The sequence below is a fragment of the Nylanderia fulva genome, unplaced genomic scaffold (genome assembly GCF_048542155.1).
Source record: "Nylanderia fulva isolate GAGA-0341 unplaced genomic scaffold, ASM4854215v1 Scaffold58, whole genome shotgun sequence".
Taxonomy (NCBI): Eukaryota; Metazoa; Arthropoda; class Insecta; order Hymenoptera; family Formicidae; genus Nylanderia; species Nylanderia fulva.
Genome location: NW_028190676.1, coordinates 200,536 through 215,441, shown reverse-complemented (window position 1 = coordinate 215,441; position 14,906 = coordinate 200,536). Strand labels below are relative to the sequence as shown.

General features: G+C 46.5%; 1 protein-coding gene across 1 annotated transcript; it reads left to right on the top strand.

The window, feature by feature from the left end:
- Positions 1 to 10,337: 10,337 nt before the first annotated feature.
- Positions 10,338 to 14,206, top strand: LOC146720946 (uncharacterized). The gene is made up of 3 exons (XM_085487591.1): positions 10,338 to 10,424; positions 10,851 to 11,788; positions 13,618 to 14,206. The coding sequence occupies exons 1-3, from the start codon at positions 10,338 to 10,340 to the stop codon at positions 14,204 to 14,206; spliced, it is 1,614 nt and encodes a 537-aa protein (XP_085343717.1).
- The last annotated feature ends 700 nt before the right edge of the window (positions 14,207 to 14,906 follow it).

Here is a 14,906-nt window from a genome sequence, read left to right as displayed (position 1 = left end):
TGTGTTCTCGTAATCTCTGCAAGACTTCCACAAGCCTTTGATTATGATTCTCCAGACTGGATCCATAGATAACGATGTCGTCTAGGTAGACCAGACATCTGAGTCCTTGTATCCCCGTGAGTACTGAATTCATCAGGCGTTGGAAAGTTGCTGGCGCATTCTTTAGTCCAAACGGCATTCGATTAAATTCGTAGTGTCTGTAGGGGGTTGAAAAGGCTGTCTTGCTTTTGTCTTCCTCCGCCATTGGTATCTGGTGATATCCTGATGTCAGATCCAGAGTGGTGAAGTACTTGGCGTTTCCCAGTTGATCCAAAATGTCCGTGATATTTGGCAGTGGGAATGAGTCACCTATTGTAAGGTCATTTACCTTTCGGAAATCTATGACTACTCTGAGTCTCGGTTTTCCGAATGCGTCAGCATTTTTCAGCACTACTAATAGCGGAGCGTTCCATCGTCAGTTGTATTTATGACGCTAATTGGGCACACGTAGTTCTCCGGTTGAACTAGGCATCGTCCTATATAGACACCAGGTGCAGTTTCTTCGGCTCTTACAATTCCTGCGCTATTTTTATTTGTGGCGGCTTGGATAATCGTTTCGCTGTGCGGCTGTAATCGGATCTTCTCATACGGGTGTAAATTTAACACGGCGTCTTTTATAGTGAGTTCCCGTTTTTTGAAATTGCAGTTAACTCCCTGTTTCCGCAAAAAATTTATCCCGAGAATTCCTTCGTATTCCATGGGAAAATCGTCTTTGACGACGTAGATTGTGTGCTTTATTTTCCGTTTGCCTATGTCCATTGTCGCATGTGTTTTTCCTATTGTCCGCGCTTTGTGTCCCGTAATGCCAATGAGTGTTATTTTTCCTTTATATATTAGTGCGTCGTCTTTTAGATATTTAGGTTTTATTAATGAAATAGTGGCCCCTAAATCAAATAGCATTTTAACTGTGCCATTCTGTGCTTTGCGTATCGGTAGTGTAATTAGATCTAAACCTGCGATCACTTGTAGTGTTGGTCGTATGTGTGATACGCGATACTCGATTGCGCGTACCAGAATCTCTCTTTCCGAGTCTCTCTCGTTGCTATTGCGTTCGTTCTTAGATTCGTTTTTTCGTGACCTACCCTTTTTTCGGTCGTCTTCCGATTCTATCTGTGTTATTTTTGCGTTATGTTTTTTCGTCTTTGACCTATTTAAACTTCGGCATTCTTCACGGTTGTGTCCGCGTTTTTTGCAGTAATTGCAAAATTTTTCTATTGTTGTTACGCGATCTGACTTCTCCGGTTTCGGAAGCGCGTATTTACTAGTATGGCATTCTCGCCCGATGTAGCCTGGTTTTCCACATTTGTAACAAGTATTTTTTCCGATATCTCGCGATGACGACTTTATATCCCGTTGGTTATTTTTAGTTGATCGGGTCGCATTGGCGTTCCTGACCTTTTCTTCCGTTATTGCTGCGTTGATAGTATCCTTCAATGTACGATAATCCCGTGACCTAACGATGGTCGATAATGTATCCCAGTGTTTCCTCGCGTAGTTCCGTCTGGAAGTTATGTAACGCCTAACTTTATATCGTCTCGAGAATAACGCGTTTTTCCGTCGTGGAGCGCGCTCGTCCCTCGATCATTGATTTGTAGAGCTCCATTGCGGTAGTCTCGACACGAATTTCGAAGGTCTTCGTTTGCTTTTTGTTTAAGGGAATTAAACTCAATTTGTAAATGAGTAGTCGTATGCTTGCTTTGATATGTTGATTCTAATTGCCTTTTTAATTCCTCGTAAGTTCGTATATCTCGCGTTTTGCAATCAAGCCAAGCCTTTCCCTTGATTTTTGTGCTAAAGATGCCCCAAACTAGACTGTCCTCGTCGCGTCTGTCTATATGACTGATAGCGTACGTGCATGCATCTAGGAATTCATTGAGTTCGCGCTGTGACTTGCCGTGGAAAGTGGGTATAAGTTCCCTTGCTTCCTTTAGCGTCATGTATCTTCCGCGTATATTTCTACGGTTTCTTACGTCGTACTCGCTGCGTCCGTATGCGATGTCGTATCTCTCTTCCTCGCATCTGTTCCGGTTTCTCGTTGCAAAATGCTTGTTCATCTTCGGATCCTTGATCGTGAATCTCTTCGTAGATCACGTCAATAACTTTGTCATCTATCCAGATCTCGGTCGCGCGAGCAGTCTCGCGAGTCGCGTCGATTATCATATTGTTCGCATCCCTATCATATCGATATCTATCCGCGTCCTGATAGCGTATATTGTCGCGTATGTTATGCCGACTGTCGTACCTTATGATTACGTCCCTGTCGCTAATGTATTCGCGGGAATTTCTTGGGTTATCGCGATACAGTATCATGTTTCGGTCGTGCGTACGCCTGTGGAATTCTTGACGGCTGTCGTCCGATTCCTCTCCGCGAGACAATGACGCACGCATTTCTCTACGCATTTCCTTGCGCATTGCATTTATTTCCGCACGCACATATGTTCGTATTTCGCGCATACCCTGCATTAACTCGCGCAATAGAGGACTATCTGCGTCTACTTCGCGATTGACTGACGCGCAACTTGTAACGGAGTCGTTTCGGTCAGCCTCGGACGGCTCGCCGGAACCAGGATTCGGGAGCGGAAGGCCAAACTTGCGTAGACGAGTTATGGTGACACATTTTGTTTATTTAGCCTATTTACACTGTGATATGTACAAACTTAAACCTAGGGGACGGACACACTGGTATTTACACGGACTTACTACTATCGCGCGGACGGACAAACGATCTCGCGGTCGCAGAGCCGCGGACGGCGGCAAGGCGCGCTGCAGAAGGGTCGGATGCCGGGTGCACCCTGGCTTCAGAGGGGGCACGCCCACCTCTGCTGACCGGGGACAGGAAGCCGAGTGCCGGGTACTCCCAGGCAGCGGAGGGGTCAAACCCACCTCCGTCGGTCGGACTTAGTGAGTCAAACGCTGGGAACTCCCAGGCTGCGAAGAGGGTACTCCCGTCTTCGTCAACTGTCGGGAATCTGGGAAGCCTCGGGGACACCCAGAGGCCCGGTGCTAGGACTGGACTCAAGACAGGACTGATGCCGGCTCCTCGGACGAGCCGGCTTATATACTGGTGATGTTGCCCCCCCACGCGCTTCTTTGCGCATGGCGTGCATCCTTCCGGAGGGGATGTATCACGCGACCGGCGGATGGTCGGCTCGGCGCGTCGGGCAGGTGTTCGGCCCGGCGTGATTAGTGACGACCACTAGTGGATCGTCACAACTTTTTGAATTATGTGAGAAATGTGTGTTGGGTCATGCCGCTCTCACGTTCCCTCGATCGCTATTCGCAATAAAAGATTGGGTGCCAGGTACGGTCAGGCCGCGCGCGCACAACGGCTTAACCTCGGAAGCTCGGTATTGACATGGGGTAGAGGGGCGGAGTTCTTTACGCTAGGAGAGTCGGAATCGTAGTCTCGGAGAGAGAGAGAGAGAGAGAGAGAGAGAGAGAGAGAGGAAATATCAATGTTGGATATGGATAGCGAATCGAATAGCGCGCTTCTTCATGAATATTCGAGGACGCGGCTTATTGATATTAGATCCAAATTCCGCCGAGAGAGGAATCGCGATAGAGCGGGCTCGAGGATCGGTGTGTAAGAGAGGGCTGTAGAGAGAGTACCGGAGAACCGAGTGGAGCATATCTCGACACTCCGGAGCAATAATTTTTCACGACTCTTAATTAACGGTATCCAAATCCTGTATTGAGACTTTCTGTTAAATATATCTTAAATATTAAGCAAAGACATAACAATCAATATAATCAGTCATTAGATATATGATAAAATGACAAGAGTATATTTCACGTCAGTGGTACGCAGAAAACAATCTGTTAGTACAATGTAACTATCGAGCTCAAAGGAGATCGTTGGTTTACTACTTATCAATATTGCTACGCTTCTTCTCTCATTATCAGCTCAGGATCGTGAACACAATACTCTAATCCAGCGATAACAATTTACAATGTTCTTGGACAGAAAACTCGATATAACATTACAACAAATTCACGATTTTACAGCGACTGTCGACTCGTTTCGGTGCCCTTCGGAGAGGCAAAGAAGGCAAAGAGATACACAATTAATAAATTACGCGGATATCGACGCGAGTCCCGTGCGCATCACTCTAGGTTTTCGGTAACTCTATACAATAAAAATACAACAAGCCCATACGCTCGGTATCGCGAGAACTGTCTAATGACACACGGGTCCCGGTCGATTCCGCGCTTACCGTAAGATCGAGGAGGTGGCCTTACAATTTTTCGATGTCGCCGTAGGATGTGGGTCGCTGGTCCGTGACGCGTTTAGGACACCGACTCATCGAACAGTGATTCCGATTCGGGCCGGCGGAACGTCGGTGGTTACGCCGGGGGAGGGAAAGGGCGCGCGCCACCCTGGCCCGGTTGCCATGCTTCGCGGCGGCGTTGCGCCCCGCGTCAGGCCCGTAATCGATCCTCAAATCGATTTCCCCTTTCCGTGGCTGGTCGCGGATTTCTTGCCGCCACTTTTAAATCCTTGCCCTCGGGGGTCGCGAGATCGCAGCTCCGTTCTCGACGGCTCCGTCTGCACCTCATACGGCCGCCGGATGATGTTTGTTACGGCCTTGCCCTGCCGGGGAGATCGTCCCGGGGTGATCAGTTCCGAACGATCTCCAAGTTCTCTCGACATGCGACAGCGGGCCTCTCAGAGGTAGTCATTCTCGTGGAGGGATACAGGCGCCTTTTCTTCCTTTATTCGAACTGATTGACTCCCCGAGGCTGTAAAGATCGTTTCGGCAGTATTCTATTCTTATGCGACTCAGTGCCGTGTATAATTTTATTCTTTCGATTACTCACCGGGCCGGGCGCTCAATCTCCGTTCCTCCCGCACAATGGTCTTCCCTCCTTAATTCTTCGGGGTCCTCTTCTCTCTAACACAATCTAATCCTCCTGGTCCACCACCTCGACTCTCGTTACCGAGTAGAAGCGAGCCGGCGAAGAGTTTGCCGCTCGCCCGCAAAATACACGAAATTTTGGAGCGCTCGCCGACTCTTCCCGGCCGGGCGCGTCCACCCTTGTGACGGGCATAAAAGGCCACGTCACAACTCCCCCCTTCCTGGGGAGGATTGAGAAGGTCTTGGACATCGACCCATATCAATGACCACCCACTCGACCATTGCGCTCTCACGACAAAGGACAAACTTGAAATCCACTCCCGCCAAGATATCCGCCCACGAGGTCACGAATTCCGTCGGCAATCGTCCGTACTCCAGAAATACCGCGATACGCAAAAGGGTCCCGTCTACCGAGACAATGATTCTTCAGGGAATGAGAGGGTCTTAAGGTAGGTTAGGTATTCGCGTTTAAACACTAAGGTCTCTCGAATACATGAAAAAAAACATCTTTATTTTTCTTCGAGGTACATAATAATCAGTCTTTGTTCTCTCTCTACGGTCGCGGCCTTGCCTTATTTGGTGAGATTTTCCTCTCCAACCTATCTCGGGAGGTAACACATCACCTCGGTAACACAAGAAATTTTCTCATACGAGAACTCAAAAAAAAAAAAGAAAGAGAGAGAAGAAGAAAAAAGAGAAAAGGAGGAGAGCCTAAGGCATGAACCGAGTAGTCTAGGTCGGCATAAAACTAAAGTTATGGCGAGATCGCCTAAATAAAAAAAAACGGTAACTAAGAAAAAATGGATTGTCTTCCCGGCCATCACGGGTAGGGGGTCGGGCGTGTGCCCCGGCACCGTCCGCTCCGTTCCGGCCGTGATCCCCGACGCGGCCCTCGGTCGTCTTGGCTGGAATTTCCTCGTCGTAGGAAGGCCCGCAACGGGGGCAGGTGCGGACAGTACCTCCCTGCTGGTCGCACTTGTAGCAAAAGTCTCGCTTCCTGGAATGTGGGCAGGCGGCATAGCGGTGCCGGCCTCCACAATTCCAGCACCCCAGGGGCAACTAGTCCCTCACCGGTCCTTTCCCTTGTCCGCGGCGGTGTGGGTGTTCTGGGGCGGTGGGGCGACGTGGCCTTCTCAGCCGTTTGCTGGTAGGTCCTGGCCTAACGCAGTAGGAACTGCGTCTGCATGGCCCTGTTGGTCCCGGCCTCCACAATTCGCACCTGCCTGGCCGAATTCCCTCGTTGGAGGGCTCACCCGGATCTCGCCGTCCGCCCCGGACAAGGCGGTCTGCATCTCTATTTCCCGAATCGTCGGGAAGTCACGGACTACCGCGCCGCGCGTCGTAGTGGTGTGGCGCCGGACGGTCTCCATCACGTCCGCCATGTCGGACCAAATCTCCGGGTAGTCCTTCCAGGTCCTCTCTAGGAGGTGGCTATAGCGTTCGATAAAGCGCTGCCACTCCTCTCGGATCTGCTCCATTTTGCTCGGTATCCTATTCGGGGTCGGAGAAATGATAGGTTTTTAAATCCTGGGCGTGAATCTTTCCGGCGGCTGACCCGTCCAAACGACCGAGGACAATTTCCTACCGATCCGGAAAGGACCTTCGAATTTGGGTGCCAATTTCGCCGCAAAGTTATCTGCGGCGGACGAAAGGACGTGCCGCCTTCGCAAGACGTTCACCCGGACGAAAATTGCGACGGCGACGCCTGAGATTGTAATAAGTCGTTTGCTTCTCATGAGCTTCCTCCAAATTCTCGCTAACCCATTCCCGAATCATCTTAAGCCGCTTCATCCGATCTGACCAAACCGCAAGGTCCGCCGCGTCGACCTGAGTCATATCGTTACCTCGGTCTCGCAGTCTTTCCCTCGGCACCAATTCGCGGCCTAAATTAAAAAATGCAGGAGAAATTCCTAGGGAAGAATACTCCGCGGTGTTATACGCGAACCTGAAGTCGGCAATGTTCCTATCCCATTCCCTATGATCTTTATCAATAAACGCGACGATCATCGTTTTGAGGACTCAATTCACTTTCTCGACGGGATTCGCCTGAGGGTGATATGGAGGAATGGTATCGTAATGTATCCCATTCTCGCGGGCAAATTCTTCGATCTCTCGATTCGCGAACTCGGTACCGTTATCCGTAAGTAAGCACTTGGGAGTGCCCCAGCGCGAAATAACTAAGTCTATTAGGAACTCCCTGATTTTCGGGCCTGTCGCGGATCGGAAGGTCTTACATTCCACCCATTTAATAAACAAGTCCTAAATGACTAAGAGATACTTAAAACCGGACTTACTACGCGGCAAGGGGCCCATGGTATCGGCCGCGACCACTGTCCACGGAGCCTCTACTATTCCCCTACCCATTAGTCCGGCTGGACTGGCCTGCTCGACTTTTGTGAGTTGACACGTGCTGCATTTCTTAACGTGGCTGACTACATCCCGAAACATTCGCGGCCAATAATATGAGACCGCGAGACGCTGATATGTCTTATCAATACCGAGATGCTCGGATTGAGGAACATCGTGTGCTTCGTGCAGCGCTTCCCCTTCAATTCGCCCGGTAGTACTAACTTCCATCTGTCCAAGTCTTCTACTATGTTCGAAACGACCGGCTTAGGTCTTAAAAAATACAGTCGTGCGTCTATTATCCACCACTGATTGTAGCGATTCGGATCGCTCGCGATCTGCTCAAATTGACGTCTATACCAGGCATCTGTGCTCTCGGGGCCGAGATTTTCCCTCACCGATCCGCCGCCGCGACTACCACCTCGTCGTTCTCGACTTCCCCCTCGTAACTTCTCGATAGAGCGTCGGGCATGTGGTGTAGGGCCCTCTTTCTATGAATAATTTCGTAGTTGTACTCCAATAACTCGAGGGCCCATTTGGCCTAATCTGCCCATGGGATTCTTCAAGTTGTGGAGCCACCTTAAACTACTGTGGTCTGTTATCACTGTAAATTTGTAGCCTTCTAAATATGGCCGGAATTTCTTTATAGACCACACCACGGCCAAACACTCCTGCTCGGTAACTGAGTATTTCTTTTCGGGGTCTGTCAGGGCGCGACTCGCGAACGCGATCACTCTCTCCCTTTCTTCAAAATCTTGTGTTAGAACGGATCCTATCCCTACCGAACTCGCGTCGGTTTGAAACACAAAGGGCCTCTCGAAGTCCAAGCACGCCAAGACCGGAGCCGTGGTCAGATGTTCTTTAACAACTTGCACCGCACGCGATTGCTCTTCCCCCCATTCCCATCGCTTGTTCTTTTTAAGCAGTTCTTTTTAAGATGTTCCTCAAAGGTCGGCGTCGTGATAATTATGTTGTCTAAATAGGCAAACGCAAAAGGCTCCATTTCCGGTCCTATTAATTTATCTAATAGTCGCTGGAAGGTTGCCGGAGCTTCCGTGAGCCCTTACGGCATCCGCGTGAAATGGTAGAGCCCCTTGCCGGGTACGCTGAACGCGGTTATTTTGCGACTATCTTTGGCCAGGGGTATCTAAAAATACGTCTGACTGAGGTCTAGGTTGGAAATGTATTTCGCGGCCCTTAGTTTGTCGAGAATTGCGTTCATGTTTGAGAGAGGATACGCGTCCTTCTTCGAGATCTCATTTACCTTCCTGAAATCTAAACAGAACCTATACTTTCCGGAAAGTTTCTTTACCATCACTACCGGATTCGACCATTCACTAAACGAGAGCTCGATTATTCCGCTCGCTAACATTTTGTCGACATTTTGGCGCCTTGTATTTTTGGTGATACAACGTAACATCGTTGCCTAATAGGTTTTTGTGTTCCGACGTCATCCGACGCGGTGCTCCGTCAGGGTAGTCACCCCCGGGTTATCTCGAACCCTTCACCGCGTCTTTTAACACGCCTTCTATTTCCGCACGTTGAGAGGTCGTCGAGCACGGTGAGTTCGAACAGTCCGCTACACGCGCGTCCGGACGGCTCGGTGGCATTGAAGCGGTATCTAAATGAGAGATTTTGCGAGAAAAACCATTCGGATTTGGTTAAATCCAACCCGATTCCAAATTTGCACAAAAAATCCATCCCTAGGATGCACAAAACCGCTAAATCGGGTAGTAGTCCCACAAAAAGCGTATGTTCGACATCGCCTAATTTGAGAGGTACCTCGCTTACTTCCTCTATTCGCGCAACTTGGCCATTGGCCGTCCGTATTTTTCCGCCTCGGTATCGTGACATCAGCAATTTTAGAGATTGTATGAGCTTAATCCCTTCTTTTCCTACGAGCGTTCTACTCGAGTTCGAGTCGACAAGGACCGTTAACGGCCGTCCCTTTATGTAAATTACGAAATATTGCAACGGGGGAAACTCGGTGTCGTCTAGTGTTACGTACGATTGAATACCCCCGGTGTCTGTGTTTTTGCGGGTCTGTTCTTTTCGAGCCGTTAGGACCCGATCTACTCTCCTTCGTTTCTCGCGCAATTCGGACACGTCCGCGTCGTATGCTGTTTTTTTCCGCATCGGTAACAATGCAGGTTCCGCGCCTGCGTGCATTCTCGCGATCTGTGGCTCTTTTCTCCGCAGTTCCAACGTTTCATGTCGGCTAATCGGGTGTTATTCGCGATAGACGAGGAGAGCTTTGTGTCCGTACTTGCGTTATTTACGGCACTCACGGGGGATTTCTTTGACTCGGTAGCCTTCTCCTTTTTCTTTGGCTTGGTCGCGGGGACCCCGGCCGCGGCGATCGTTTTTGGGTGCTTCGGCAATCCCGACGTACCCCTATACGCGAGTTCCGGAAAAATAGACCACGACAATGTGGGCTGTCGATCCAAATCGTAACACTCCTCGATCTGTGAAGCTAAGGTCTCTAAAGATCGAAAATCATAGATCTCGTTCTTTCGTACGGCTACGCGCAACCTCGGTATCATATTTCTATGCGCGTAACTTAGTTGTTCGCTCAATTGTCAGGGGGGATCTAACCTCAATCGGGAGGGACCTATCGCTATCCGCGATAGTAAAGGCGATAGTTGCGGAGGAGGAAGCGTGGAAGAGCGTGCTCTTGCAGAAGGAGGAGGCAGAGAGAGAGAGAGAGAGAGAGAGGAAGAGGGCTGGAAGAGGTAACTCCCAGCCCTCGGAAGAGGAGGATAAAGGAGAGGATACGGAGGACGGGGACGGGCCCCCTCTTTTCCCGCCATCGGCGAGCTTGTTCTTCTGTGGTGGCGGGAATCGGGGGGGGGGGGGGCACGCCCCTGATGGTAGAAGTAGCGGTAGTAGAGATAAAGACGGGCCCCCTCTTTTCCCGCCATCGGCGAGCTTGCTCGTCTGTGGTAGCGGGAATCGGGGGGGGGCGCGCCCCCGACGGTAGAAGTGGCAGTAGTGGATACGGGGGCGGGCCCTCTCTTTCCCCGCCATCGATGAGCTTGCTCATCCGTGGTGGCGGGGATCGGGGAGGGTCCGCCCCAAACACACCCGCGTCAAACTATGACGCGGGATGAGATCTCCGGGGGGAGGGGGACAATTAAGTCCCAGGGCTCTCCCCCGAAGACCTCTCGAGAATCGGAGACGCGGGTGCGTCGCCTTGCTTAGGCGGGGTGGGCGTGGCCGCGCCCCCAAACGGGAAATCCCCTCGGCTGTGGCCGAATCCTAACTCTCAAGGGAGCGGAGGGAGCCGCAGCTGGGGGGACAGAGGGGGGGAGTCGCTCGCCGCGGCAGTGTTGTGAGACGGGCCCGGTTTTCTCGCGCATGCGCGGCCATGTTGTCTGTTAGGCTAGTATTAACAGACACGTATCTAGATGACTGTCTGCAGAGGATATGGGCGCGAATTGGCGCGAAAGCTTTGGCCCAACAGAGGAATACAACGCGAAAGCCCAACGGAAGAAGATTGAATATCAGTAAGTAAATGTAAATTATGGATTGTAATAATAACAGTAGTAGTAGTAGTAGTAATAGTAGCAGTAATATTGGTAAAGGAGTTATTAAGAAACGTAGACTTAGAAATTTTCAAATTCTTGGTTAGATGAAAATAATTTTAAAGGATGGTTAACTCCTCATCCTGATATTCAGAATAAAGCGCTTTGTACTGCATGTAATAAGGCCATTAGATGTTGCAAAACAAATGTAACTGCACACTCACAGACGGCAAAACATATAAGAAATATAAATTTGTCTAATTTTGAAGCCACCGTTAGTGTTAATAGTAATTTATCACATAAAGATAAAGTTAAACGCGCCGAAATAAAATTATCTGCCTTTTTTGCTGAACATAACGTAGCTTTTTATTGCGCGGATCATTTAACTCCTTTATTAAAAGATATTTGCATAGAGCCCAAAGTCGTGCAAGATCTTTCACTTGCTCGAAATAAGTGTGCAAATATTGTTAAAAATGTTATAGCAAAACGCGAAGTCGAAACAATTATTCAATATTTGCAAACATGTAAATTTTCAATTTTGATCGATGAAAGTACGGATATATCAGATACTAAAGTAATGTGTTTACTCGTAAAATATGTTTCGCCTTTAAATAAAAAAGTCACGACTCAATTATTAGAATTGTTAGCTTTAGATGCAACGGATTGTTCCGCGAGTAAAATTTTTGAAATATTTACAAATTTTTTAAAAGAAAAAGAAATTCCGATTAAAAATATTGTTGGCTTGGCGTGCGATAATGCATCCGTTATGATTGGATGCAATAATTCTTTTATGTCTCGTCTTAAAGTAGAAGTACCGCAATTAGTAACGTTAAATTGTATTTGCCACTCATCCGCGATTATAGCTAGTAAAGTGTGTGAAAATTTACCGAATTCTTGCGAAAATTTAATTAGAGGAGTTGCCACTTATATTTCGGGCAGTGCGAAGAGATGTGCAGTTTTGGGCAAATTTCAAAATTTTTTTGAAGTACAAAAAAGTAAAATTTTAAAATTATCGGAAACAAGGTGGTTTTGTTTACATAAATGCGTTGTTAGACTTCTCGATAATTGGGAAGTTTTAAAAAGTTATTTTCTTTTAGCATCAGTAGAAGATAAATTAAAATCTGCCGAAGTAATTTTAGAATCTTTAAACGATGATTTTGTTAAAGCATATTTACTATTTTTAAAATATTCGTTAAATTTTTTTAATAATTTTAATGCATTATTTCAATCGCGTGATATATTAATACATAAATTATATGAAAGTAGTCGGGAGTTAATTTAAAAAATTGCTCAAAATTTTGTTACATTTGATATTTTAAAAGATATTAATAATTTAGATTTAGATAATAAAAATCATATTCAAAATTTAGAAAATATATATGTAGGGCCCGAATGTGAGAGTTTATTGGATACATTGTCTTTGGAATGTTCGCAACAAATTAGAATGAAATGTTTGGATTTTTACATTACTGCAGTTCGAGAAATGCTTAAACGTTTGCCTTTTAAAGATACACTTTTTCAACAGTTAACTTTTTTAGATCCAAAAATTGCTTTGTATTATGAAGGTAGATTAAAAATTAAAGATTTAACTTTTATCGCGAAACGAATATTGAATGATATTGACATAACTGATTTAGCTTTTGAATGGAGAATTTTGCCATCAAGTTTTAGTGAAGACCGGAAAAAAGAATTAGCTTGCTTAGAAATAAATGAAATGTGGCAAAATATTTTTAAATCTACAAATTTCGATGGGAAAAAGATGTTTCCAAATTTAGAATCATTAGTTAACGTAGTTCTTTCTTTTCCCCACTCAAATGCTGAAGTCGAACGAATTTTTTCTATTGTAACCGATGTAAAAAATAAAAAAAGAAATCGTTTAAGTAATGAGTCACTTTCTTCTATTTGTGTAGTTCGGTCCAGTTTTCAAGCAAAAAATATTAATTGTATAAATTTTCAACCTGACTCAAGGCATCTTGAACTGCATAATGCTCAAAATTTGTACGGAGAAGAAGGCACATTTGATGGTGCTTAATTATGCTTGCTTTTTAATTTTTTATTTTTTTTTTGCTTTTTTATTTTTAATTTTTAATTTTGCTTTTTCATTTTTAATTTTTTTGCAACATCTAGCCAAGATTTATTAATGCATGCTACATACATGTATCTTATATGTGTATATTAATTTTATTTATTTTTCAGATTTACTTCTTGCCAAAGATGCGAAGTGCAATATTTTTATTTTTAAATAGATGTATATATTAATTTTATTTATTTTCCAGATTTTCTTCTTGCCAAAGATAGTGCAATATTTTTATTTTTTAATTATTTTTAGTTTTATTATTTAATAAATTTAAGATATTTTTATTTTATAAAGTTATTAAATGTGTAAGCCATTAAATATCTATATAGAATTAATATTTTTATAAATTTTATAAAATTTTTAGTTTTAAAGTTATGGCAAATATTTTTTATTTTATTGTTTATTATCTAGGACGCAATATTTATTTTCTTTTAAATTTAAATATTAATATAAAAATTTAATTTTTATATTTATAAAATAATTTTATTTTGTATTTTAATAAATGTACTTTTGTTTTTTGAATACTGGTAAGGTTTTTGGCAGTTTCCCTTACCCTTGCAACAAATGTTGGTATTTCATAATTTTTCTGTCAAATAAAATTTTTTAGTTTTTATATATCTTGTTTAAAGTTATTTTTATATCCCTCCGTTTTGTTTATCTTTTTTTTAATAAAAATTTACAAAATTATAACTTACAACTATACGGGTGACTAACGGTACACCTTTTTACATATGGAGTTACTTCACTGATACTACGTTCGCCGCGCATGCGCAAGAAAACCGGGCTCGTCTCACAACACTGCGCCGCGGGGTCGGACTTTACTCGGCTTCGCGGGGCGCGGCCTCTCCCTTCACGGACGTAGATGCGGCGGGAGGGCTCTCTCACCGGGAACCGTAAGGCACCGATGGGAGGGCAACAACGCCGTAGAGGGTTCCCTTCCCCTTCAGGGAAGGGTTTCCCTGGTGAGGGCCTCCAGGGTGACTGCCAAATCCCCATTCCCTTTGGGAGGGGGAGGGAGCACTACTCTGGAGGCGGGGGGTGGCGGCTCGAGCGGGATACTCGAGCCGCGACCCCGCCCCCCAAACTCTTTGGGAGGGCGCGGCGTAAGGTTGATACCGCCCTGCGTCGTAACCGCGAGGACCCCGCACGATGTAATTCGCGGGGAGGAGAGTGTCGCCTTCTGCAACACTCTCCTAAGGAAGGATAAGGCGGGAGGGCGGCGAGTCGGCATGGGATACCAGCATCCTCACCGTCCCCCATCAACGCTCGAGAAGGTATCCGTAGTGGTTTTAGTGAGGTATGTCCTGCGCCCCCTGACCGATCCATTCGTGGATCGGCCAAGGGGAGCAAGAAGTCCCACATAACCACCCGTCCTCTTCCCGAAGGCGGGGGTATCCATGAGGATTTCCACTACGCAAAAAAAAAAAAAAAGGGGGGATTTAACCTCTCGAACAAGGCCTGCATACACGTTATATAGTCTACTACCGGTTCGTCCTGCCCCTGTTTCCGTCGCATAATCTTGTCCCGTAAAGTAAATTGAAAATTCGGGCATCCGAATCGCGCACGCCACGCGGCTTCGAACTATCCCCAGGTACGCCACAGATGTTGATTCAGACGGAACCAGTGAGCCGCGGTGCCCGATAAGAAGAACGGCAGGCATATAAAAATTTCGTCGTCGTGTAGGAGGACTAATTGCCGATCCTGCTCTATCCGAATGAGGAAAGCTTCAGCCTCCCCGTCGCGTGCTCCGGAAAAGTTTAAATTCCATTTTCGCATAATGTTATATGCGTCAATAGCAAAATTAATTCTTATGCAAGGGCGGTACGGTTCGGGATTCCTCCGCGCCTTGGGGCGCGTCTTCGGCTGTTCCGGGGAGTGTACTCGTATCACCGGTTTCGAGGGTCCCGCGATCGGTTCTCCCCTAACGGCCTCCTCGGTATCCGACTTCTCGTTCGACGCGTCCGATATCTCAGGGTTCGGAATATGTTCTCGTCCTATCAATTGAGCCGCCTTATACCTTAATAACCGAGCTCGAAAGGTGGGGAGAATTCCCTTTACGGACAG

Coding starts and splice junctions, on each gene's coding strand:
- LOC146720946 (XM_085487591.1), top strand. CDS start 10,338: ATGACGCGGGATGAGATCTCCGGGGGGAGGGGGACAATTAAGTCCCAG. Junction 10,425..10,850: donor CTCGAGAATCGGAGACGCGG/GTGCGTCGCCTT, acceptor ACGTAGACTTAG/AAATTTTCAAATTCTTGGTT. Junction 11,789..13,617: donor TTAAAATTATCGGAAACAAG/GTGGTTTTGTTT, acceptor CGCATGCGCAAG/AAAACCGGGCTCGTCTCACA.